Source organism: Coregonus lavaretus (genome assembly GCF_964263955.1).
Source record: "Coregonus lavaretus genome assembly, contig: HAP1_SCAFFOLD_597, whole genome shotgun sequence".
Taxonomy (NCBI): domain Eukaryota; kingdom Metazoa; phylum Chordata; class Actinopteri; order Salmoniformes; family Salmonidae; genus Coregonus; species Coregonus lavaretus.
In genome coordinates, this window is record NW_028156553.1 from 255,428 (window position 1) to 283,249 (window position 27,822).

Below are 27,822 nucleotides of genomic sequence, written 5' to 3' on the forward strand. Positions count from 1 at the left end.
CAATACAATGTAAATGTTTACGACCCAGAATATAGTTGACTAATACACATACTATTGAAGCATCCTACGGTCCTGTTCCGAAGAAATACCCCACTCCTTTTACAGAGTCCTCTGTAGCTCAATTGGTAGAGCATGGCACTTGTAACGCCAGGGTAGTGGGTTCGATCCCCGGGACCCCCCATACGTAAAAATGTATGCACACATGACTGTAAGTCGCTTTGGATAAAAGCATCTGCTAAATGGCATATTAAAGACAGTGTTGTTGTGCAGTGGTCAATAACGTGAAATTATTCTCCATGAGAAACAGCAACATTATTAGTGATAACACCAACTAGTGAACTTTGTCCTAGTTTAACGTCAGTTATCTGGGGTTATTTTGGACATGGCTCTTTAGTTGTGTGAAACATCTTCACATAATTGTAAGTGGTATTAACCATTGCTAATAACAGGGGAGGTTAGCATGTCTTGGGGGTATGATCTTTGACCCTTATGTAACTTTCTCACTCATCATTATTCATGTATCCTCTGTAGCTCAACTGGTAGAGCACGGCGCTTGTAACGCCAAGGTAGTGGGTTCGATCCCCGGGACCACCCATGCACAAAAATGTATGCACGCATGACTGTAAGTCGCTTTGGATAAAAGCGTCTGCTAAATGGCATATTATTATTTATTATTATTATTATTCATTCAGGATTATCCGTAATCATGGTAGCATCCACATTAATGTAGAAGTGTTTAGAAACATATTCTATTCTTATTTACAATAAAAGTGACTACAAAATTACACAATACATTATTTACCATTCATTTCTATTGGGCACAAAATAATTTGAAAACCAACTAAAACAAACTGCAAATGCGTCCAACAAGTTTGTAGGGTCACGCGCTTGATGTAGTCTCATTGTGTGGTTGGAATATGGGACCAAATACTAACCTTTTGACTACTTTATTTATAAGAATCTTTAGGGGTGTCAATCATTTTGACCCCTACCCTTTGAGAGACAAAAATATGACTTGTTCAACAAAATCTCTTTCTCTGAGCAATTGTATTAATGTAAAATAATATAGATCAGTATTAAAATGATTTATTTTACAAAGTTATTATTGCTAATCTTTATTAAGGGCGTCAATCATTTCGGACCCCGGTGTTTTCATATGATAATTTGGGTTGTAAAACTTTTATGAACCAGAAAGTCAAACCAGGTCACTACAACTTAACTTGGTGTCCAAGCATTGTCTGGTCTGGTAGAATTACAGCACAATTGGTCAAATGCCCTACAGCTAAGGGAAACTTTTTTTCACAAAAACTTTTCTGAATGTATCCAGAGTATTTTCAGATTTTGCTATCAAAAAACACAGCGAAAAACAGTAAATGTAAAATGCATATAAAATCAACAGTGTAATGTTTGTAATCAGTCTTAACTGTTTTGTCCTCACCTTTAGTCTAATCATTTTCCCATAATCTCCAACTGTTCCCTTTTTGATTGCTACCATGGTTATGCATATACTTTCCATATTTATTCTGTAAGAAACATTTTAATTTAGCTCTATCAATATAGGCTAATTCCCAATAGTGTAAAATGTGACTCTAGCTTTAGGAATGTTTTCCGGAAAGTTTGTCGTAGTCAGAAACTCAGCTGTTCTGTATAAAAGACCATCCCTGGTTGTAGAGAAAAACAGATATAGAGGGAGAGACAGACTTCATCACTGACTCCAGATCTGAGGACAAACTCAGCTGTAGAACCACTCTTGCAAATTCAAAGAGGTGAGTGGATTTGCAACTTGGAAAAGAACAGAAAAGCCTTTAAGGACAATGTTTAGATTCAGAGGAATCTTTGTCAGATTTGTGACTTTGCAGATTTAAAATGTGATTTTTCATATCATAGTTGTGTATTTCAATTAAATCCAAAATCATGGATGGTGTGACTTTTGAGTTGTCACTAGCCTATAAACCAAACAAGCAGCTTGGTTTGAAGAAATCAACTGTGGGAGCAATTATTAGGAAATGGAAGACATACAAGACCACTGATAATCTCCCTCGATCTGGGGCTCCACGCAAGATCTCACCCCGTGGGGTCAAAATGATCACAAGAACGGTGAGCAAAAATCCCAGAACCACACCGGGGGACCTAGTGAATGACCTGCAGAGAGCTGGGACCAAAGTAACAAAGCCTACCATCAGTAACACACTACGCCGCCAGGGACTCAAATCCTGCAGTGCCAGACGTGTCCCCCTGCTTAAGCCAGTACATGTCCAGGCCCGTCTGAAGTTTGCTAGAGTGCATTTGGATGATCCAGAAGAGGATTGGGAGAATGTCATATGGTCAGATGAAACCAAAATATAACTTTTTGGTAAAAACTCAACTCGTCGTGTTTGGAGGACAAATAATGCTGAGTTGCATCCAAAGAACACCATACCTACTGTGAAGCATGGTGGTGGAAACATCATGCTTTGGGGCTGTTTTTCTGCAAAGGGACCAGGATGACTGATCCGTGTAAAGGAAATAATGAATGGGGCCATGTATCGTGAGATTTTGAGTGAAAACCTCCTTCCATCAGCAAGGGCATTGAAGATGAAACGTGGCTGGGTCTTTCAGCATGACAATGATCCCAAACACACCGCCCGGGCAACGAAGGAGTGGCTTCGTAAGAAGCATTTCAAGGTCCTGGAGTGGCCTAGCCAGTCTCCAGATCTCAACCCCATAGAAAATCTTTGGAGGGAGTTGAAAGTCCGTGTTGCCCAGCGACAGCCCCAAAACATCACTGCTCTAGAGGAGATCTGCTTGGAGGAATGGGCCAAAATAACAGCAACAGTGTGTGAAAACCTTGTGAAGACTTACAGAAAACGTTTGACCTGTGTCATTGCCAACAAAGGGTATATAATAAAGTATTGAGAAACTTTTGTTATTGACCAAATACTTATTTTCCACCATAATTTGCAAATAAATTCATAAAAAATCCAACAATGTGATTTTCTGGAATTTTTTTTCTAATTTTGTCTTTCATAGTTGACGTGTACCTATGATGAAAATTACAGGCCTCTCTCATCTTTTCAAGTGGGAGAACTTGCACAATTGGTGGCTGACTAAATACTTTTTTTCCCCACTGTATAAACCAAACAAAGGTTTGAATTGTCACTAGCCTATTAACCAAACACTGGTTTGAGTTGTCACTAGCCTATTAACCAAACACTGGTTTGAGCTGTCACTAGCCTACTAACCAAACAAAGGTTTGGCAGTGGCAAATGTCGGGATAATGGTAAAACGCTAAATGTGTCACCTCATTATATTTTGGTTCAACAGCTCTGGTGTGTGTGTGTGTGTGTGTGTGTGTGTGTGTGTGTGTGTGTGTGTGTGTGTGTGTTGTTGAGAAGACTATGTAATCCTAATGATAATTAATAATAATGAGACTGTCATTTTAATGATAAGTAATAATAATAATCGACTAAATGTTCTTCTGTAATTCTGGGGACTTTCTGTGGGGAAGCTATAAGAATAGCAGGACGTTTCTAGTGGATTTGGACTTCTGCCAAGAGTAAGCAGCTAAGAATTTTCCTGCCAATGAACTCTAGCGAGACTGGACCGCTGCCTGTCAAAATTCGCAAGGACACACAAACTTAAGGTCAGAGCTTAAGGCCCCACACAGGCTAATGGCCACACACCAACACAGTAGATACAGTGAGGGAAAAAAGTATTTGATCCCCTGCTGATTTTGTACGTTTGCCCACTGACAAAGACATGATCAGTGTATAATTTTAATGGTAGGTTTTTTTGAACAGTGAGAGACAGAATAACAACAAATCAATCCAGCAAAACGCATGTCAAAAATGTTATAAATTGATTTGCATCAGACTGGAATCTGTTCCGGGATTCATCCAATGGCATTGAGGAGGATATCACCTCAGTTCCCGGCTTCATCAATAAGTGTATCAACGACATCATCCCCACAGTGACCGTGCATACATATCCCAACCAGAAGCCATGGATTACAGGCAACATCCACACCGAGCTAAAGGCTAGAGCTGCCGCATTCAAGGAGCGGGACACTAATCCGGACGCTTATAAGAAATCCCACTATACCCTCAGACGAACCATAAAACAGGCAAAGCGTCAATACAGGACAAATATTGAATCCTACTACATCGGCTCTGACGCTCGTCGGATGTGGCAGGCCTTGCAAACTATTACGGACTACAAAGGGAAACCCTGCCGCGAGCTGCCCAGTGACGTGAGCTGACCAGACGAGCTAAATGCCTTTTATGCTCGATTCGAGGTAAGCAACACTGAAGCATGCATGAGAGCACCAGCTGTTCCGGACGACTTTGTGATCACAGTCTCCATAGTCGATGTGAGCAAGACCTTGAAACAGGTCAACATTCACAAGGCCACGGTGCCAGATGGATTACCAGGATGTGTACTCAGAGCATGCGCGAACCAACTGGCAAGTGTCTTCACTGACATTTTCAACCTCTCCCTGACCGAGTCTGTAATACCTACATGTTTCAAGCAGCACCATAGTCTCTGTGCCCAAGAAGGCGAAGGTAACCTGCCTAAATGACTACCACACTGTAGCACTCACGTCGGTAGCCATGAAGTGCTTTGAAAGGCTGGTCATGACTCATATCAACACCATCATCCCGGAAACCCTAGACCCACTCCAATTCGCATACCACCCCAACAGATCCACAGATGATGCAGTACAGGTGGTAAGGGTATGCAACAATACATCCGCCACTCTGATCCTCAACACTGGGGCCCCTCAGGGGTGCGTGCTTAGTCCCCTCCTGTACTCCCTGTTCACCCACGACTGCATGGCCAAGCACGACTCCAACACCATCATTAAGTATGCTGACGACACAACAGTGGTAGGCCTGAACACCGACAACGATGAGACAGCTTATAGGGAGGAGGTCAGAAACCTGTCAGTGTGGTGCCAGGACAACAACCTCTTCCTCAATGTGAGCAAGACAAAGGAGCTGATCGTGGACTCTAGGAAAAGGAGGGCCGAACATGCCCCCATTAACATCAACAGGTCTGTAGTGGAGCGGGTCGAGAGTTTCAAGTTCCTTGGAGTCCACATCACCAACAAACTATCATGGTCCAAACACACCAAGACAGTCGCGAAGAGGGCACGACAACACCTTTTCCCCCTCAGGAGACTGAAAAGATTTGGCATGGGTCCCCAGATCCTCAAAAGGTTCTACAGCTGCACCATCGAGAGCTGTTTGATCGACAACTTTTGGTTTCTTGCAGGGGAACGTAACATAGCTAGCTAGCAGGCTAACGTTAGTGCCTCGTTAGTGGCTAGCTACCGTTGGTTCAGTTTGGTTTTCCTCTTCTGACAGAGAAGACACAGCATATGTATAGCCTGTATGATGTCCAGCCCTGGTGCCCTGATGTCCCATTTCCTTTTGCGCTGTGATCCAGGTATGGGGATTCAATATGAAATGTGTGTGCGGGTTTTTGTCTATTAATCCGTTTTAGTGTCAGATTCAAAAGCCATTTGGCTAGTTGGATCATTCATTTATTTTTCTATGAACATTATTTTTGACATGGGATTTTGTATCTTCTATTTATGATATTAATTGAGAACATGGTTTATATTGTATCTGTGATTTAATAACTATTTTTATTCATATTGTGGGTCATTTAAATTATATTGAGGGGCTTTGTTATGGTGAAACACTGGCTGTGTCCGAAATCTGGCTTGCCTACTACTTACTTAAACTGCATACTTTGTACTAATCGTACTAGGTACTATTTAGCATGTACTGTTTAGTAAAATGTATGCAGTACAGATGTAGGATCTACATTTTAGCTAGTTTGCTACAGCAGGAAAATAATCCTGCAGTAACAGGATATGTGAATTATTATGTGGATTATAATTAATGGACAGTTTTGTAGGGTATGATACATTCTTCATTAGGGCAAATTAAATCAGACATTTCAAAGTGGAATTTATAAACTTTGGAAGCCTTTTTAAAACTCAAATACACTGCAAGTTTGCATTTCCTGCTTTGCAGAAAAATTCTCAGCAACAAAATAGTGATCAAATTAAGATCCTACATATGTATGACATGGCCGAAATGTACTTATTTTGGTGTGTTCAAGGAATTCGGAAACAAAACGAGCTCAGATTGGGAAAAGTTGTGACGTCAGTGATTTTCAGGTCGGAGCTCGAGTTTCTGAGTTGGATAACCATTCAAAACTATTTTCCCCAATCGGAACACGTTTTTTTTCCAGAGTTCCCTGTTGTCTTGAATACACCATCAGTTACGACTTCATATGAACTGGAAAGGATCATCTGTAGCCCCACCCAGTTGCCTTTCGTGTTATTGTTTTGGGCTAACATTAGCTAGCTAAGTAGCTAGCAATTGGAACAACGTACTTGGAGTAAACTTGAGTGTACCGTAGGCCTGAGCATGTATCAATTGAAGAGTCACCTGAATCCTGAGAGGAGAGATTCAGTAGAGGAATGCAGTGCTGAGGCAAAGGATGACTGGCTACTACTCTGAACTGTGTTCTGTGAGCTTTCTGGCGCTGCTGAGGCATCACCCAAGTGGGTGCATTACATTGTGAAGGAGGAGAATTCCAGTGGCTACACGACTCCATTTTCATCAACCTGACCACCCTCTCCATCTTTGGAGGATGCATGCACTCAAAGACATGGCCTCCATTGGTTGACCTAGCCAACTATAGCTAAGCTACTCATGATGATGTATTGGTTGACCTAGCTAGCTATAGCTAAGCTACTTATGATGCTGTATTGGTTGACCTAGCTAGCTAAAGCTAAGCTACTTATGATGCTGTATTGGTTGACCTAGCTAGCTATAGCTAAGCTACTTATGATGCTGTATTGGTTGACCTAGCTAACTATAGCTAAGCTAATCATGACGATGTATTGGTTGACCTAGCTAGCTATAGCTAAGCTACTTATGATGCTGTATTGGTTGACCTAGCTAGCTATAGCTAAGCTACTTATGATGCTGTATTGGTTGACCTAGCTAACTATAGCTAAGCTAATCATGACGATGTATTGGTTGACCTAGCTAGCTATAGCTAAGCTACTCATGAGGATGTATTGCTTGTTTGTTTTTTGTTTTTGATTCTCTATAAGATTATAAGTGATACTAGCAAGAGCAGTGTGCGGGTTTCTTTTTTTATTTCGATTTATATATTTGTTTTATTAAATGTCCTCTGGTCTGATGAAACAAAAATAGAACTGTTTGGCCATAACAACCATTGTTATGTTTGGAGGAAAAAGGGGGTTGCTTGCAAGCCGAAGAACACCATCCCAACCGTGAAGCACAGGGGAAGCAGCATAATGCTGTGGGGGTGCTTTGCTGCAGGAGGGACTGGTCAACTTCACAAAATAGATGGCTTCATGAGGAAGGAAAATTAAGTGGATATATTGAAGCAACATCTCAAGACATCAGTCAGGAAGTTAAAGCTTGGTTGCAAATGGGTCTTCCAAATGGACAATGACCCCAAGCATACTTCCAAAGTTGTGGCAAAATGGCTTAAGGACAACAAAGTCAAGGTATTGGAGTGGCCATCACAAAAGTCCTGACCTCAATCCTATAGAAAATGTGTGGGCAGAACTGAAAAGCGTGTGCGAACAAGGAGGCCTACAAACCTGACTCAGTTACACCAGCTCTGTCAGGAGGAATGGGCCAAAATTCACTTGTGGAAGGCTACCCAAAGCGTTTGACCCAAGTTAAACAATTTAAAGGCAATGCTACCAAATACTAATTGAGTGTATGTAAACTTCTGACCCACTGGGAATGTGATGAAAGAAATAAAAGCTGAAATAAATCATTCTCTCTACTATTATTCTGACATTTCACATTCTTAAATAAAGTGGTGATCCTAACTGACCTAAGACAGGGCATTTTTACTAGGACTAAATGTCAGGAATTGTGAAAGACTGAGTTTAAATGTATTTGGCTAAGGTGTATGTAAACTTCCAACTTCAACTGTATACAGTGGGGAAAAAAAGTATTTAGTCAGCCACCAATTGTGCAAGTTCTCCCACTTGAAAAGATGAGAGAGGCCTGTAATTTTCATCATAGGTACACGTCAACTATGACAGACAAAATGAGAAAAAAAATCCAGAAAATCACATTGTAGGATTTTAAATGAATTTATTTGTAAATTATGGTGGAAAATAAGTATTTGGTCAATAACAAAAGTTTCTCAATACTTTGTTATATACCCTTTGTTGGTAATGACACAGGTCAAACGTTTTCTGTAAGTCTTCACAAGGTTTTCACACACTGTTGCTGGTATTTTGGCCCATTCCTCCATGCAGATCTCCTCTAGAGCAGTGATGTTTTGGGGCTGTCGCTGGGCAACACAGACTTTAAACTCCCTCCAAAGATTTTCTATGGGGTTGAGATCTGGAGACTGGCTAGGCCACTCCAGGACCTTGAAAGGCTTCTTACGAAGCCACTCCTTCGTTGCCCGGGCGGTGTGTTTGGGATCATTGTCATGCTGAAAGACCCAGCCATGTTTAATCTTCAATGCCCTTGCTGATGGAAGGAGATTTTCACTCAAAATCTCACGATACATGGCCCCATTCATTCTTTCCTTTACACGGATCAGTCGTCCTGGTCCCTTTGCAGAAAAACAGCCCCAAAGCATGATGTTTCCACCCCCATGCTTCACAGTAGGTATGGCGTTCTTTGGATGCAACTCAGCATTCTTTGTCCTCCAAACACGACGAGTTGAGTTTTTACCAAAAAGTTATATTTTGGTTTCATCTGACCATATGACATTCTCCCAATCCTCTTCTGGATCATCCAAATGCACTAGCAAACTTCAGACGGGCCTGGACATGTACAGGGGGACACGTCTGGCACTGCAGGATTTGAGTCCCTGGCGGCGTAGTGTGTTACTGATGGTAGGCTTTGTTACTTTGGTCCCAGCTCTCTGCAGGTCATTCACTAGGTCCCCCCGTGTGGTTCTGGGATTTTTGCTCACCGTTCTTGTGATCATTTTGACCCCACGGGGTGAGATCTTGCGTGGAGCCCCAGATCGAGGGAGATTATCAGTGGTCTTGTATGTCTTCCATTTCCTAATAATTGCTCCCACAGTTGATTTCTTCAAACCAAGCTGCTTACCTATTGCAGATTCAGTCTTCCCAGCCTGGTGCAGGTCTACAATTTTGTTTCTGGTGTCCTTTGACAGCTCTTTGGTCTTGGCCATAGTGGAGTTTGGAGTGTGACTGTTTGAGGTTGTGGACAGGTGTCTTTTATACTGATAACAAGTTCAAACAGGTGCCATTAATACAGGTAACGAGTGGAGGACAGAGGAGCCTCTTAAAGAAGAAGTTACAGGTCTGTGAGAGCCAGAAATCTTGCTTGTTTGTAGGTGACCAAATACTTATTTTCCACCATAATTTGCAAATAAATTCATAAAAAATCCTACAATGTGATTTTCTGGAAAAAAAATGCTCAATTTGTCTGTCATAGTTGACGTGTACCTATGATGAAAATTACAGGCCTCTCTCATCTTTTTAAGTGGGAGAACTTGCACAATTGGTGGCTGACTAAATACTTTTTTTCCCCACTGTATATATATATATTGTAAGGGTAGGCCTACAACTACTACTCCGTGAGTGAATAGAGCAGATGGTGTTAACAACTGTAGCAGATATATTTGCCTAGTGGCGGGTGCTGTTGACTTTTGGCCGCATGATAACTTTGTTTTTATTTCAGCTTATAAAATGAGAAAGAACACAAACATACATTTTGGTAAGAAATGATGTGGTATTTTTGCTCCAACAGTAACATTATACAATTCTAGATTCAGTGATCTTGCGGCATTGATTCAACTTTACCGAACAAGCACCATTGTGAGAGGTGGCAGAGAGACGCGCCGGTGCACTCCGGGTAGCACTACACCCCCTGATTGGAACATCAGGGGGTGTAGTGTTTGTGCAAGCCAAAATCGTATGTTAGTGTGTTCTATTAAGGCATTTTCCTATGCGATAAATAACATGTATCATGTGAAATGTAACTCTGTGTTTGAGATAATAATAATAATAACTTTATTTATTTAGCACTTTTCATTTCAAGTAACAAAGTGCCTCACATCATGGAGTTTATACAGTCTCTCTCTCTCTCTCTCCCCCTCCCTCCAGTTCAGTGATGACCTTCCCAGCCCCTCCCCTCTTCTCCCTTCCTCTCCTCCTTCTCCTTTTTCACCTGGACTCCGCCCACGCCTGTCGTACTGCCAGCCAATCCCAGTGTGACTCCGCCCCCTTTGTCCCCGGTCACAACCTGGCAGGGGAGGGATTTGACGTGGTCACCCTGAAACGTAAAGGGGCCTACCTGATTGACCTGAAGACCTACCTGTCCCCCAGTAAATCCTGTACGCTGTGTCGTAATCCCCTACAGGGGAACGAGCTGCAGAAAATACCCCTGTCTGTTGTAGACTGGAGGCCCTACAGCCACTGTACTGAGGATATCTCCAGCCACTCTCATACCTCTGTCAGGTGAGTAGGATGGTTTCTGACTGCTTTGGAAAACTTTACAAAGTTTACTTAATGGACATTTTCTTTTTTGGACAGTAAAGATCTCTTCTCTCCTCTCCTCCAGTAACCTGGCACAGTCCACGACCAACGAGATCGCTACAAAATGGAAGATTGGTTTGAGTAATGAGGCGAAGGTGTCCGTAAGCGTACCTGTAGGGCCGGTGAGTGTGAGTGTGGAGAAGGAGGTGGGCGGTAGCATAGAGATGGGAGGGTCCCAGTCGGATGTAGCCATCTTTGCCACGACCAAGACCAAAGACGACAGCCACTCCTTCTTCTCACAGAATCTCCGCTGCCGCCACTACAGGTAATAATAATAATAATTATTATAATAATAATAATAATAATAATGATTTGTTTAACTTTCATAGCGCTTCCCTTACAGATAAAACACATGAATTTCACAGGTGATGTTATGTGAAGTTAATGTGATAACATGTGACAACATTTAAAAGCAACATGTGATAACATGAAACTACACATGTGAAAACACGATCTCATGTGAAACATTTTTAACAACATGGGGATGCAAAATGTCAACATGACAACATTCTAGCTAGACAAAAACCTCCAAGGGACCATGCAAAAACATCCCAAGAACGTCCTAAAAACGTCCTCGGGGACATTCCTGGAACAAACCGGGAACTAGACAGAAACCTCCAGGGGACCATGCAAAAACATCCCAAAAACATCCTAAAAACGTCGTCAGGGACATCCCTGGAACAAAACGGTAACTAGACACAAAAAAAGTCATTATTTCGATACCATTTTTTTATTTTTCCTAAATTTTAGTACTTTGTCAAGCAACTACTGACATAAAAACCTCATGTATGATGATTTCTGTGTTAATATGGAGGAATGAAAAATGATCTATATGTTGTATACTAGTGGTGCATGGCTTAGCTAAGAATGTGGTCTCAATAGTAAAAAAACTAAAAGATTGTGATAAAAGCACCAAATTTGGCACAGAGGTAGATGTGTATGTACTCTGAAAAGATACAGTTATGGAGCCACCCCAGATTTGGCTCCTGGGAGGCGTGGCAGTCACAATAACAAAACAATTACAAATATTGAAATACCTATTTAGATTCTGGTTAATGTCCCCTATACGTAGTTGAGAGTCTCATCTTTCAGATCCAATTGGAACTGAGTTGATAGCCCATAGCGTTCCAAAGCTAGAGCTAAAAGTCTGACGGCACCGGCGTCCATGTCGTCTATAGCGCCCATATCAGTGGCTATCTTATAGGTCGTACCGGTACGTCAGATTAACACAATTTCCTCAGCCTCTGAGTATCACAGCAACACAACAGTTTGAAGGAATAACAGAAAAATGTTCATGGCAAGATGCTATGGATCAAAATAACATATTTTTAAACATCCAATTTGACTATAAATGTGTGAAAAGTTTTCAACTCCTTGGGGAATTTAAACCACTTACTTGTGTTACAAAAGGTTAATAAAATAAAAAGTGTTACTGTTTGACAGAAATGTTTCTTTGCTATAATTTCCCATTTGGGGTCAACAATGACCCCTGTTGGTGCTTTAGAGGTTGAAATACAGGTAACTGCTCAAATAAAGGAACCACATGAGTAAATGAGGGATACAAAGTATATTGAAAGCAGGTGCTTCAACACAGGTGTGGTTCCTGAGAAATTCCTAAGCAACTAAAATCACAGCATGCGTAGGGTAATGTATTAAATAGCTGGGCAGGCCCAGTTGCCCCATTATTTTATCTACCATGCCCACATAGGATGATAATGCCCCCATCCACAGTCGTCACTGAATGGTTTGATTAGCATATTTTTTACTGAACTGTGAATGAAAACATAATTTTCCAGAACATTCTGGGAACAATTGTTATAGGTTGGAGGAAGTGATTGGCTTGCTCTGAAAAGTCAGTGCTAATAACCCTGGTATGGAACATGACCAGCTAGCCATGGGCCAAGGTTTGCATGTGTTAATAGCTGCTTAACCCCAGGCTTAAATGTCTCTTAGCCCATGCAGGTCTAAGTACAGTGTGAACACAGCTAGAAAGGATCAAAAAGTACAGCAAGTGGGTCAATTTAAACAAATACAAATACAATCCTTCTTTCCATTCCACGCAGAAGGAAGTCTTTGGACTGTTGTGTTGTAAGGAGCTCATTCCAGGGTTGGCTTGCTGGAGAAACTAAAGTATTTCTGATTTAAAGCTTTAAATCAGTATTTTTTTAATGTCAATGGCATGTATCACCTTGTTTAAAAAATATGAATATATACAGTGGGGGAAAAAAGTATTTAGTCAGCCACCAATTGTGCAAGTTCTCCCACTTAAAAAGATGAGAGAGGCCTGTAATTTTCATCATAGGTACACGTCAACTATGACAGACAAATTGAGAATTTTTTTTCCAGAAAATCACATTGTAGGATTTTTAATGAATTTATTTGCAAATTATGGTGGAAAATAAGTATTTGGTCACCTACAAACAAGCAAGATTTCTGGGTCTCACAGACCTGTAACTTCTTCTTTAAGAGGCTCCTCTGTCCTCCACTCGTTACCTGTATTAATGGCACCTGTTTGAACTTGTTATCAGTATAAAAGACACCTGTCCACAACCTCAAACAGTCACACTCCAAACTCCACTATGGCCAAGACCAAAGAGCTGTCAAAGGACACCAGAAACAAAATTGTAGACCTGCACCAGGCTGGGAAGACTGAATCTGCAATAGGTAAGCAGCTTGGTTTGAAGAAATCAACTGTGGGAGCAATTATTAGGAAATGGAAGACATACAAGACCACTGATAATCTCCCTCGATCTGGGGCTCCACGCAAGATCTCACCCCGTGTGGTCAAAATGATCACAAGAACGGTGAGCAAAAATCCCAGAACCACACGGGGGGACCTAGTGAATGACCTGCAGAGAGCTGGGACCAAAGTAACAAAGCCTACCATCAGTAACACACTACGCCGCCAGGGACTCAAATCCTGCAGTACCAGACGTGTCCCCCTGCTTAAGCCAGTACATGTCCAGGCCCGTCTGAAGTTTGCTAGAGTGCATTTGGATGATCCAGAAGAGGATTGGGAGAATGTCATATGGTCAGATGAAACCAAAATATAACTTTTTGGTAAAAACTCAACTCGTCGTGTTTGGAGGACAAAGAATGCTGAGTTGCATCCAAAGAACACCATACCTACTGTGAAGCATGGGGGTGGAAACATCATGCTTTGGGGCTGTTTTTCTGCAAAGGGACCAGGACGACTGATCCGTGTAAAGGAAAGAATGAATGGGGCCATGTATCGTGAGATTTTGAGTGAAAACCTCCTTCCATCAGCAAGGGCATTGAAGATGAAACGTGGCTGGGTCTTTCAGCATGACAATGATCCCAAACACACCGCCCGGGCAACGAAGGAGTGGCTTCGTAAGAAGCATTTCAAGGTCGTGGAGTGGCCTAGCCAGTCTCCAGATCTCAACCCCATAGAAAATCTTTGGAGGGAGTTGAAAGTCTGTGTTGCCCAGCGACAGCCCCAAAACATCACTGCTCTAGAGGAGATCTGCATGGAGGAATGGGCCAAAATACCAGCAACAGTGTGTGAAAACCTTGTGAAGACTTACAGAAAACGTTTGACCTGTGTCATTGCCAACAAAGGGTATATAACAAAGTATTGAGAAACTTTTGTTATTGACCAAATACTTATTTTCCACCATAATTTGCAAATAAATTCATAAAAAATCCTACAATGTGATTTTCTGGAAAAATAATTCTCATTTTGTCTGTCATAGTTGACGTGTACCTATGATGAAAATTACAGGCCTCTCTCATCTTTTTAAGTGGGAGAACTTGCACAATTGGTGGCTGACTAAATACTTTTTTTCCCCACTGTATGTTGAAAACCATACACTTTCTGCAAGAATCTCATCTGTCTATAACTGATAGTAAAATAATTAGGCGGGACTGGGCAGGGATGACATTCTCTACTTTTAAATCAACAATATTTTTTACCACTAATTGGTCTTTTGACTAATCAGATCAGCGTTTCAATAATTGGGCAAAAGATCAGAATTGGTGTGCCTGTGTAAACGCAGCCATAGTGTCACAGATACATTGTCAGTGTGTCCCCGGCCCAGAATGGGCTTTAGCCATAACATTCAACACTGGCAGTTATTAAACAGGTCATACACATGTATGAGTTTCATGCAATACACAGAACACTAGAAATCATGTGTATTACAGAAAAGGACAACTACGCATTCAGTATCTATAATACATCTCTGCATTAGCAAAAGAGTGCCATCTGCACTGCTATTTTAGTTATCAGTTAATCTGACTTGTCACGCCCTGATTGAGAGAACTCTTGTTGGTTGGGTCAGGGTGTGAGTTTCTGTTGAATTCTATGTTATTGTATTTCTAGGTTGTAGATCTAGTTTGAGATTTCTATGTTTGGCCGGGTGTGATTCCCAATCAGAGGCCTACCTTAGTTGTGGGATCTTGACTCGTGTTTGGCTTGTTAGTGTGTAGCCATTGTTTGAGCTTCACGTTACGTTGCTTTTGTTGTTTTGGTCAAGTGTTTATCGTCTTTAATAAACATGTACGCATACCACGCTGCACCTTGGTCTGACCCGTCTCTCAACGATCGTGACATGACTATTCTCTCATCATTGATTTCATTGACTTATTTCAGCAACTTGAGGGTTTTCTGTATAGTTGTATAATTTTGGTGTGTCTGTTTTAATATTACTACTGAATCACTATGATAAATATAATAGTTTTTCTTGAGTGTATTTTTAACAAAGTGTAGGAATACTGGTAAAATCATTTATTGACACAGACATGGTGGCGTAGTAGGAAGATTGGAATGCCGTGAACCAAGAGGTTGTGAGTTCAAATCCCAGGTGAGGAAATGTTGAATAATAATTACTGTTAAATAAACATACACAATGTAGTCAAAGTGTGTCACGTGTAAAAATCCACATGTGAAATATCATCACGTAAAGTGTTCCAAAAACACACGGTTTCACATGTGCAAATCGTGGAATTTTCCAATGTGAAATCATGTGTTTTTTCCGTAAGGGTTTTCATTTCATAAAGGTTTTGTTCACACAGTCACCCCAGTTCCGATGTATTAGCATATCAAATACATATATGATATTTTCCCCAATGTGTGAACAGCAACATTGGAATCTGATCTTTTGAGTTCCGATTTGAAACACATTCAAGCTGAAGTGGATTTTTCGCATGTGACCTGTTGTTACCACGGCACCCACCAAAATGTTGTAAGGACCATTGCTTCTGTGTGCTGTATGCTGGGAAAGGGTAAACCAATTGTAGATTAAGGTCATCTCTGTGTCGTATTTTAATTCACATCTGATATGCTAATTCCTGTGTTCCAGTTATCGCACGCCAAACATTCCTACTCTCAGTGATGAGTTCCGTAAAGACATCAATCTTCTGCGATCGTACTCTAAGACCTCCAAGGCCCAGTACCGCCGGCTCATAGACACCTACGGGACTCACTACATCCGCCAGGTTGACCTGGGAGGCCGGCTGACAAGGACCACAGCAATACACACCTGTCAGGCCTCACGCAGTGGCCTCTCCACAAACCAGGTGACTTACTTAGTCTCAATGCTTGCTGTAATAGAGGACATTTTCCATTAAAAGAAACTACAGGAATTCAAAAAGCAAACTGTAACCATTACATACCACCAGAGGCATATACTGTTAGAGCAGGGCTCTCCAACCATGTTCCTGGAGAGATACCCTCCTGTAGGTTTACATCTATCTAGTCCAGGGCTCTCCAACCCTGTTCCTGGAGAGATACCCTCCTGTAGGTTTACATCTATCTAGTCCAGGGCTCTCCAACCCTGTTCCTGGAGAACTATCCTCCTACAGGTTATTCGCTCCAACGCCAGTTGAAACTAACCTGATTCAGCTCATCAACCAGCTAATTATTGGAATCAGGTGCACTAGATTACAGCAAAAACCTTCAGCACAACAATGTATTTTATCTATTTCTAAACGTTTAGTTACATTCAGAAAATTCCATTGATTAATATTGCCCATGTAGTAAATGCATCACAGTCTTTTAGGTAGAAACCTTAAAGACCAAACTCTCTGAATACATGGCTCTATGTACCACCTCTCCCCTCCTCTCAGGTGGAGTCCTGCTTGTCCACAGGTTTTAAGGGGAGCCTTGGGTATTCAGTTTCCTCTAGCGGTGAAAGCTGCTCCAAAGTTCTGGACAACCGTGACTCGAAGACCTCCTACAGCTCTAGCTTCCTCAGCCACCACACCAAGGTGGTGGGAGGCTGTGGTTGGCCGGGGGAGCTGTCACTCAACCGTAACGACTCAGTGGGGTACCATAGTTGGATGAGAACCTTGAAGAACTTCCCGGACGTCATCTACTATTCTCTGACGCCTCTGCACCTGCTCATACCCGACACGGCTGTCCAGGAGGGACTGAAGGTAGCCTTTGTTTGTTAATATATTTCCCTCAAATTAAAATCCGGACCTTTAAGCCAGTTCCACAGCTTTTTTTATTTATTGCCCTCTAATCAGGGACTGATTTAGACCTGGGACAACAGGTGGGTGAAATAATTTTCAGGCAGGGGTACTCAAATACTATTTGAGAAGGTCCGGACACATACATTTTTCTAGGTTGCAAAGGTCTGGCTGGATATTGTCATTTATCAGCGTAGTAACAACCCCCCACCCATACGACCCCAAACTGCTCACACCCCTGTTGTTAGGTAATATACCATACGACCCCAAACTGCTCACACCCCTGTTGTTGGGTAATATACCATACAACCCCAAACTGCTCACACCCCTGTTGTTGGGTAATATACCATACGACCCCAAACTGCTCACACCCCTGTTGTTGGGTAATATACCATACGACCCCAAACTGCTCACACCCCTGTTGTTGGGTAATATACCATACGACCCCAAACTGCTCACACCCCTGTTGTTGGGTAATACACCATACGACCCCAAACTGCTCTCACCCCTGTTGTTGGGTAATACACCATACGACCCCAAACTGCTCACACCCCTGTTGTTGGGTAATATACCATACGACCCCAAACTGCTCACACCCCTGTTGTTGGGTAATATACCATACGACCCCAAACTGCTCACACCCCTGTTGTTGGGTAATATACCATACGACCCCAAACTGCTCACACCCCTGTTGTTGGGTAATATACCATACGACCCCAAACTGCTCACACCCCTGTTGTTGGGTAATATACCATACGACCCCAAACTGCTCACACCCCTGTTGTTGGGTAATATACCATACGACCCCAAACTGCTCACACCCCTGTTGTTGGGTAATATACCATACGACCCCAAACTGCTCACACCCCTGTTGTTGGGTAATATACCATACGACCCCAAACTGCTCACACCCCTGTTGTTGGGTAATATACCATACGACCCCAAACTGCTCACACCCCTGTTGTTGGGTAATATACCATACGACCCCAAACTGCTCACACCCCTGTTGTTGGGTAATATACCATACGACCTTAAACTGCTCACACCCCTGTTGTTGGGTAATATACCATACGACCCCAAACTGCTCACACCCCTGTTGTTGGGTAATACACCATACGACCCCAAACTGCTCACACCCCTGTTGTTGGGTAATACACCATACGACCCCAAACTGCTCACACCCCTGTTGTTGGGTAATATACCATACGACCCCAAACTGCTCACACCCCTGTTGTTGGGTAATACACCATACGACCCCAAACTGCTCACACCCCTGTTGTTGGGTAATATACCATACGACCCCAAACTGCTCACACCCCTGTTGTTGGGTAATACACCATACGACCCCAAACTGCTCACACCCCTGTTGTTGGGTAATACACCATACGACCCCAAACTGCCTACACCCCTGTTGTTGGGTAATATACCATACGACCCCAAACTGCTCACACCCCTGTTGTTGGGTAATATACCATACGACCCCAAACTGCTCACACCCCTGTTGTTGGGTAATACACCATACGACCCCAAACTGCCTACACCCCTGTTGTTGGGTAATATACCATACGACCCCAAACTGCTCACACCCCTGTTGTTGGGTAATATACCATACGACCCCAAACTGCTCACACCCCTGTTGTTGGGTAATATACCATACGACCCCAAACTGCCTACACCCCTGTTGTTGGCGGAGAGAACATTTTGGCACTTTTAAAGCTAATTTCCTGCAATCCTACACATCTTGCCACATCTTATGTGTGTTCATATAATACCTGTGACTCAATGAGTAACACAATGAGTAACGATAACGTGGCTATACACTATACAGGGGGTACCAGTACAGAGTCGATGTGCAGGGGTATGAAGTAATTGAAGTAGATATGTACATATAGGTAACTAGGCAACAGGATGGACAATACATAATAAACACAGCGTGTGTGATGAGTGTGTTAAGTGTGTGTGTGTGTGTGTGTGTGTGTGTGTGTGTGTGTGTGTGTGTGTGTGTGTGTGTGTATGTATGTGTTGGAGTGTCAGTATAAGTATGTGTGAGTGTGTGTGCATAGAGTCAAAAGAGCTAGTGCAGAAAGGGTCAATGCAGATGGTCCGGGTAGCTATTTGGTTAACTATTTAACAGTCTTATGGCGTCGGGGTAGAAGCTGTTCAGGGTCCTGTTGGTTCCAGACCTGATGCATCGGTACCGCTTGCCATGCGGAAGCAGAGTGAACAGTCTATGGCTTGGGTGGCTAGAGTCTTTTGAAAAATGTTAGGGCCTCCCTCTGACACTGGCTGGTATAGAGGTCCTGGATGGCAGGGAGCTCTGCCCCAGTGATGAACTGGTCCATACCCACTACCCTCTGTCAGCGGTTTGCGGTCGGATGCCAAGCAGTTGCCGTACCAGGCGGTGATGCAGCCAGTCAAGATGCTCTCAGTGGTGCAGCTGTAGAACTTATTGAAGATCTGAGGCCAAATCTTTTCAGCCTCCTGTGGGGGAAGAGGCGTTGTCGTGCCTCTTCACGACTGTGTTGGTGTGTGTGGACCATGTTAATTCCTTGGTGATGTGGACAGAGGAACTTGAAGCTCTCGACCCGTTCCACTACAGCCCCATCGATATGTGGACGGGGGCGTGCTCAGCCCTCCATTTCCTATAGTCCATAATTTGCAAATAAATTCATAAAAAATCCTACAATGTGATATTCTGGATTTATTGTTCTCATTTTGTCTGTCATAGTTGACGTGTACCTATGATGAAAATTACAGGCCTCTCTCATCTTTTTAAGTGGGAGAACTTGCACAATTGGTGGCTGACTAAATACTTTTTTCCCCCACTGTAGCTAACTTGGGCCAGTAGGTTAAGATATGTACATGTACATGATTCACATCAAGGCTATTATATTCTATTACATTCTATTGTTATTGGCCAGAGATTCCAAAGAGTTTGAGCTCTGGAGAATAAAACCCAGAAGTTTGCTGTAACCTGAAGGTTGTTTGTTATATAATTATATTAACTCAGGTGGGTTTGTTTATTGGAGATTCTTGTCACAGGATGCATAAATAAAACCTAAAATCGGGATCTTAGGTTATATGTTATATGTCAATGAATATGTTAACATTTTGTTCGAAATACAAAGGAGGCTGTCCAGGATTACCTGAAGGAGAATGCCCTCCCAGAGAGCACCAGGGAAATGTCCTGTGGGGACCGTTACTCTAAACTGGACTCAAACTGCTGCCTCAAGGAGGTCTCGAAGGGAAGACTGGTGGTGACGGTGGTCAGAGCCTGGGGACTGGCAGGAGACTACCAATGGATAGCGGGAGACACTGATGCGTAAGTTATGTTACTGCACAATTTCAGTCCTCTGCAAGGTATAGTGGAGGGTAAACACATGTAAACTGTTCAGTCCTCTGCAAGGTGTAGTGGAGGGTAAACACATGTAAACTGTTCAGTCCTCTGCAGAGGTATAGTGGTGGGTAAACACATGTAAACTGTTCAGTCCTCTGCAGAGGTATAGTGGAGGGTAAACACATGTAAACTGTTCAGTCCTCTGCAGAGGTGTAGTGGAGGGTAAACATATGTAAACTGTTCAGTCCTCTGCAAGGTGTAGTGGAGGGTAAACACATGTAAACTGTTCAGTCCTCTGCAGAGGTGTAGTGGAGGGTAAACACATGTAAACTGTTCAGTCCTCTGCAGAGGTGTAGTGGAGGGTAAACACATGTAAACTGTTCAGTCCTCTGCAAGGTGTAGTGGAGGGTAAACACATGTAAACTGTTCAGTCCTCTGCAAGGTGTAGTGGAGGGTAAACACATGTAAACTGTTCAGTCCTCTGCAAGGTGTAGTGGAGGGTAAACACATGTAAACTGTTCAGTCCTCTGCAAGGTGTAGTGGAGGGTAAACACATGTAAACTGTTCAGTCCTCTGCAAGGTGTAGTGGAGGGTAAACACATGTAAACTGTTCAGTCCTCTGCAGAGGTGTAGTGGAGGGTAAACACATGTAAACTGTTCAGTCCTCTGCAGAGGTGTAGTGGAGGGTAAACACATGTAAACTGTTCAGTCCTCTGCAGAGGAGTAGTGGAGGGTAAACACATGTAAACTGAGGAGCCTCTTAAAGAAGAAGTTACAGGTCTGTGAGAGCCAGAAATATTGCTTGTTTGTAGGTGACCAAATACTTATTTTCCACCATAATTCGCAAATCAATTCATTAAAAATCCTACAATGTGATTTTCTGGATTTTTTTTCTCAATTTGTCTGTCATAGTTGACGTGTACCTATGATTAAAATTACAGGCCTCTCTCATATTTTTAAGTGGGAGAACTTGCACAATTGGTGGCTGACTAAATACTTTTTTTCCCCACAGTATGAATGTATATATATATATATATATATATATATATATATATATATATTAACATGGGGGATTGGAAGTGATGCAGACAATTGCATTGATGGAAGTTAGAATCTATCTGCAATATTAAAGCTGATCTACCCCCTATAAAAAATATATAAAAAAAGACATGATCAGTCTATAATTTTAATGGTAGGTTTATTTGAACAGTGAGAGACAGAATAACAACAAAAATCCAGAAAAACGCATGTCAAAAATGTTATAAATTGATTTGCATTTTAATGAGGGAAATAAGTATTTATCCACTCTGCAAAACATGACTTAGTACTTGGTGGCAAAACCCTTGTTGGCAATCACAGAGGTCAGACGTTTCTTGTAGTTGGCCACCAGGTTTGCACACATCTCCGGAGGGATTTTGTTCCACTCCTCTTTGCAGATCCTCTCCAAGTCATTAAGGTTTCGAGGCTGACGTTTGGCAACTCGAACCTTCAGCTCCCTCCACAGATTTTCTATGGGATTAAGGTCTGGAGACTGGCTAGGCCACTCCAGGACCTTAATGTGCTTCTTCTTGAGCCACTCTTTTGTTGCCTTGGCAGTGTGTTTTGGGTCATTGTCATGCTGGAATACCCATCCACAACCCATTTTCAATGCCCTGGCTGAGGGAAGGAGGTTCTCACCCAAGATTTGACGGTACATGACCCCGTCCATCGTCCCTTTGATGCAGTGAAGTTGTCCTGTCCCCTTAGCAGAAAAACACCCCCAAAGCATAATGTTTCCACCTCCATGTTTGACAGTGGGGATGGTGTTCTTGGGGTCATAGGCAGCATTCCTCCTCCTCCAAACACAGCGAGTTGAGTTGATGTCAAAAAGCTCGATTTTGGTCTCATCTGACCACAACACTTTCACCCAGTTCTCCTCTGAATCATTCAGATGTTAATTGGCAAACTTCAGACGGCCCTGTATATGTGCTTTCTTGAGCAGGGGGACCTTGCGGCGCTGCAGGATTTCAGTCCTTCACGGCGTAGTGTGTTACCAATTGTTTTCTTGGTAAATATGGTCCCAGCTGCCTTGAGATCATTGACAAGATCATCCCATGTAGTTCTGGGCTGATTCCTCACCGTTCTCATGATCATTGCAACTCCACGAGGTGAGATCTTGCATGGAGCCCCAGGCCGAGGGAGATTGACAGTTCTTTTGTGTTTCTTCCATTTGCGAATAATAGCACCAACTGTTGTCACCTTCTCACCAAGCTGCTTGGCGATGATCTTGTAGCCCATTCCAGCCTTGTGTAGGTCTACAATCTTGTCCCTGACATCCTTGGAGAGCTCTTTGGTCTTGGCCATGGTGGAGAGTTTGGAATCTGATTGATTGATTGCTTCTGTGGACAGGTGTCTTTTGTACAGGTAACAAACTGAGATTAGGAGCACTCCCTTTAAGAGTGTGCTCCTAATCTCAGCTCATTACGTGTATAAAAGACACCTGGGAGCCAGAAATCTTTCTGATTGAGAGGGGGTCAAATACCTATTACCCTCATTAAAATGCAAAACAATTTATAACATTTTTGACATGTGTTTTTCTGGATTTTTGTTGTTGTTATTCTCTCTCTCACTGTTCAAATAAACCTACCATTAAAATTATAGACTGATCATTTCTTTGTCAGTGGGCAAACGTACAAAATCAGCAGGGGATCAAATACTTTTTTCCCTCACTGTATGAATTGGATTTGTAACATATCATACAAAATGGATAACGTAGTACACAATTTGATGACGTAGTATTTAATTTGATGACGTAGTACGCAAAAATCACTTTCGGCTCGTGAGCGCCACTACGTGCTGAAATTATACAAAAGATTGAGAGTGCATTTTTAAGACATTGTCTCAAATCTAGGTTTTGCCTTTAGAGTTCGAGAAAATTAACAACTTAGGGACCATTTTTTTCACTTCTCCCATTGCCAAACCCCAAATACCTGTCTGGTTTGTAGAGTCTGCTTTGTGAGGCGTTCAAGGAAGTATGAGCCTGTTGAGCATCTGGGTTTGAAAACTCTGTTGTTTTACTTTCTCAATAGTGTTTTCGGGGCAGATCTCCTCAAGGGACAGAATTCATTTGAATGGCTTTTGAAAGGTTGGGAGGAGCTAACTTTTTTCAATAGAAGTGATGGAGGCTGGAGCACAGAGCAGAATGTGCAGTTAGCTGTATAGAACCCCTTCCCAATCAGCACAAACAAAAATATGTATTTTCAATGTCTTTTGCTCACGTCTGGGGGGGGCTGAGGAGATGGTTGGGAAACCGTCCTAGGACATACAGATTATAAGGTAAGATCGCCCTCTTCTGGCACGCCATAGTATTTGAATGTTTCCATTTGTTTCCAACTTTCTGTTTCTCCACCTGAAGGTATTTTTGTATTATTATTATTATTATTATTATTATATATATTTTAGCCCCCTTTTCTCCCCAATTGCGATCTTGTGTCATCGCTGCAACTCCCCAACAGGCTCAGGAGAGGCAAAGGTCGAGTCATGCGTCCTCTGAAACATGACCCGCCAAACCGCGCACCTTAACACCCGCCCGCTTAACCCGGAAGTCAGCCGTACGTATGTGTTGGAGGAAACACCGTTCAACTGACGATTCAAGTCAGCCTGCAGGTGCCCTCCTCCCAACCTTTCAAAAGCCATTCAGGTGCCCGGCCCGCTACAAGGAGTCGCTAGAGCGCGATGAGCCAAGTAAAGCCACTCCCGGCCAAACCCTCCCCTAACTGGACGACGCTGGGCCAATTGTGCACCGCACGACTGGTTGTGACACAGCTTGGGATCGAACCCAGGTCTGTAGTGATGCCTCAAGCACTGCGATGCAGTGCCTTAGACCGCTGCGCCACTTGGTAGGCCCTAAAAGTTGCTCATAAATTTGGATGTAACCACTGTGGAAATGTAAGATAAATAGCAAACTATACTAATCTTGATGCTCAAACAAGCGTAATAGCTACCCTCCTGTAGGTTTTTGCTCCAACCCCAGGTGTTACTACCCTGATTCATTTGATCAACCTGCTAATTATTAGAATCAGGTGCGCTAGATTAGGGTTGGAGCAAAAACCTACAGGATGGTAGCTCTCCAGGAACAGGGTTGGAGTTAAAACCTACAGGACGGTAGCTCTCCAGGAACAGGGTTGGAGTTAAAACCTACAGGACGGTAGCTCTCCAGGAACAGGGTTGGAGTTAAAACCTACAGGACGGTAGCTCTCCAGGAACAGGGTTGGAGTTAAAACCTACAGGACGGTAGCTCTCCAGGAACAGGGTTGGAGTTAAAACCTACAGGACGGTAGCTCTCCAGGAACAGGGTTGGAGTTAAAACCTACAGGACGGTAGCTCTCCAGGAACAGGGTTGGAGTTAAAACCTCCAGGACGGTAGCTCTCCAGGAACAGGGTTGGAGTTAAAACCTCCAGGACGGTAGCTCTCCAGGAACAGGGTTGGAGTTAAAACCTCCAGGACGGTAGCTCTCCAGGAACAGGGTTGGAGTTAAAACCTACAGGACGGTAGCTCTCCAGGAACAGGGTTGGAGTTAAAACCTCCAGGACGGTAGCTCTCCAGGAACAGGGTTGGAGTTAAAACCTACAGGACGGTAGCTCTCCAGGAACAGGGTTGGAGTTAAAACCTACAGGACGGTAGCTCTCCAGGAACAGGGTTGGAGTTAAAACCTACAGGATGGTAGCTCTCCAGGAACAGGATTGGAGTTAAAACCTACAGGACGGTAGCTCTCCAGGAACAGGGTTGGAGTTAAAACCTCCAGGACGGTAGCTCTCCAGGAACAGGGTTGGAGTTAAAACCTCCAGGACGGTAGCTCTCCAGGAACAGGGTTGGAGTATAAACCTCCAGGACGGTAGCTCTCCAGGAACAGGGTTGGAGTTAAAACCTCCAGGACGGTAGCTCTCCAGGAACAGGGTTGGGCAGTCCTGCTCCATAGAGTGTACCACACTTATTCGGCTGACCCCATAGGAAAACCCTTTGAACAACCCTTTTTGGTTCCAGGTAGAACCCGTTTTGGTTCCAGGTAGAACTCTACATGGTTCTACATGGAACTCAAAATGGTTATACCTGAAACCAAAAATAGTTATTCAAAGGGTTTTCCTATGGGGACAGCCAAAGAACCCTTTATGTTCTAGATGGCACCTTTGTTTCTAAGAGTGTACTTTATACACTATACAGAGAATAGGGTGCCATTTGGGACACAAGCAATATGATGTCACACAAGCAATATGATGTCACACAAGCAATTTGTGCCAATTGGAGTAGTCCCTCTTTTCCCAACCCTCTCCTCGCCTTCCCCCAGGTTTGTTAAACTGGCACACGTGATTCCATTAGTCAAAGGCTTGATGATTAGTTGACTAATTTAATGAGGTGTGCCAGTTTAGGGTTAAAACATAAATGTGAAACCTAGGGGAGGGGCCAAGGAGATGGTTGGGAAACCCTGTCCTAGGGGCTACAGATTATAACACGTGTCAAACTCATTCCTCGAAGAGAAGAAGGGAAGAGAGACGAGAGAGAGAAAAAGAGAGAGAAACAAGAAGACAGAATCACTATCGTATTGTGATAAAAGTTATTTCAACCTTTTACACCAACATGTGTCTGCGGGTTTTCCCTCCTCCCTTGTACTTGATTGATGAATTAAGGTCACTAATTAGTATGGAAATCCCCTCACCTGGTTGTCTAGGTCACTAATTAGTAAGGAAATCCCCTCACCTGGTTGTCTAGGTCACTAATTAGTAAGGAAATCCCCTCACCTGGTTGTCTAGGTCACTAATTAGTATAGAAATCCCCTCACCTGGTTGTCTAGGTCACTAATTAGTAAGGAAATCCCCTCACCTGGTTGTCTAGGTCACTAATTAGTAAGGAAATCCCCTCACCTGGTTGTCTAGGTCACTAATTAATTAGTAAGGAAGTCCCCTCACCTGGTTGTCTAGGTCACTAATTAGTATGGAAATCCCCTCACCTGGTTGTCTAGGTCACTAATTAGTATGGAAATCCCCTCACCTGGTTGTCTAGGTCACTAATTAGTATGAAAATCCCCTCACCTGGTTGTCTAGGTCACTAATTAGTATGGAAATCCCCTCACCTGGTTGTCTAGGTCACTAATTAGTATGGAAATCCCCTCACCTGGTTGTCTAGGTCACTAAGTAGTAAGGAAATCCCCTCACCTGGTTGTCTAGGTCACTAAGTAGTAAGGAAATCCCCTCACCTGGTTGTCTAGGTCACTAATTAATTAGTAAGGAAATCCCCTCACCTGGTTGTCTAGGTCACTAATTAGTAAGGAAATCCCCTCGCCTGGTTGTCTAGGTCACTAATTAGAAAGGAAATCCCCTCTGCTGGTTGTCTAGGTCACTAATTAGTAAGGAAATCCCCTCCCCTGGTCTAGGTCTTAATTTAATAGAAATAACTCAAACCAGTATACAGTAGGACCTCCATGGAATGAGTTTGATCGCCCTCTTGTGGCACACCATAGTATTTTTATCTTTCCATTTTGTTTCCAACTTCCTGTTTCTCCACCTGCTACAGGTACGCTGTGGTCACCTACGGTTCCAAGTCCCATCAGACCAATGTTATTCCGTCCAACAATCCTGTCTGGAATGCCACCTTTGACATGGGTCCCTTCGACAAAGACCTGAGGCTAACGGTGGAGGTCTGGGATGAAGATCCTGCGAAAGATGACAACCTGAGGCACTGTACCGTCAACCTCGAGCAGGGGACACATGAACGCTGGTGCAACAACAGCGAAGGGGGCTTTTATTTCCTGTACACCCTCACCTGCGACCCCCACTTGACCGGGGACCAGTGTGAAAAATACAAACCTTCCACCCCCACAACATGCAAACCTTCCACCCCCACAGTCCACTCTATTCCACTCTACAGTAAGAGTAAGCATCTCTTTTCTATCCAGAGTTCAGCGCTCCTATACCTATGGTTGTTTTACATCTCTGTATAATGTACCCCCCAGAACACATGTTGGAGTAAATTCATTCCAGGCAGTGGGTCTGTTGCCTGTACAGCTCACCAGGAACCACGTTGGAAACAAGGGGAATCATTTCAATATGTGTGATGGAAAATGTTTGTGCTTTTCTAATAACCAATTCGACTGGGTTCATGCAAGTGACTGATTTTTAATACATGTTGATCCCTCCAAAGTTTATCGTGTGAAGAGACAGCCTTGAAAATGTTCATCTTGTCTTTCGGGTCGTAAATAATCCCTGGTTCCTGCCTGTGCTTGGTAAAGATATGAGGGGGGAAGACATGACCTCCTCCTTAGGACCATCTGGCAGAACACCCAGAATATGTTCTATAAGGTAAGATAGGAGATGGTTCCAGACACATGCAGGAACCAACCCTATGAAAAATGACCATGTAACTTGTCTATGTAAGGAGTATATAAGAGATCTAACGGGATCCCCGACGGAGCTTCATCACTTCAGACCACTACTTTATGCA

General features: G+C 43.0%; 1 protein-coding gene across 1 annotated transcript; it reads left to right on the forward strand.

The window, feature by feature from the left end:
* The first annotated feature begins 1,700 nt into the window (after positions 1-1,700).
* Positions 1,701-27,822, forward strand: LOC311126201 (perforin-1-like). The gene is made up of 7 exons (XM_084200220.1): positions 1,701-1,766; positions 10,145-10,498; positions 10,602-10,841; positions 15,901-16,117; positions 16,667-16,975; positions 20,140-20,333; positions 26,896-27,822. Exons 2-7 carry the CDS (start codon positions 10,152-10,154, stop codon positions 27,320-27,322), a joined length of 1,734 nt encoding a protein of 577 aa, XP_084056346.1. The 5' UTR covers positions 1,701-1,766; positions 10,145-10,151; the 3' UTR covers positions 27,323-27,822.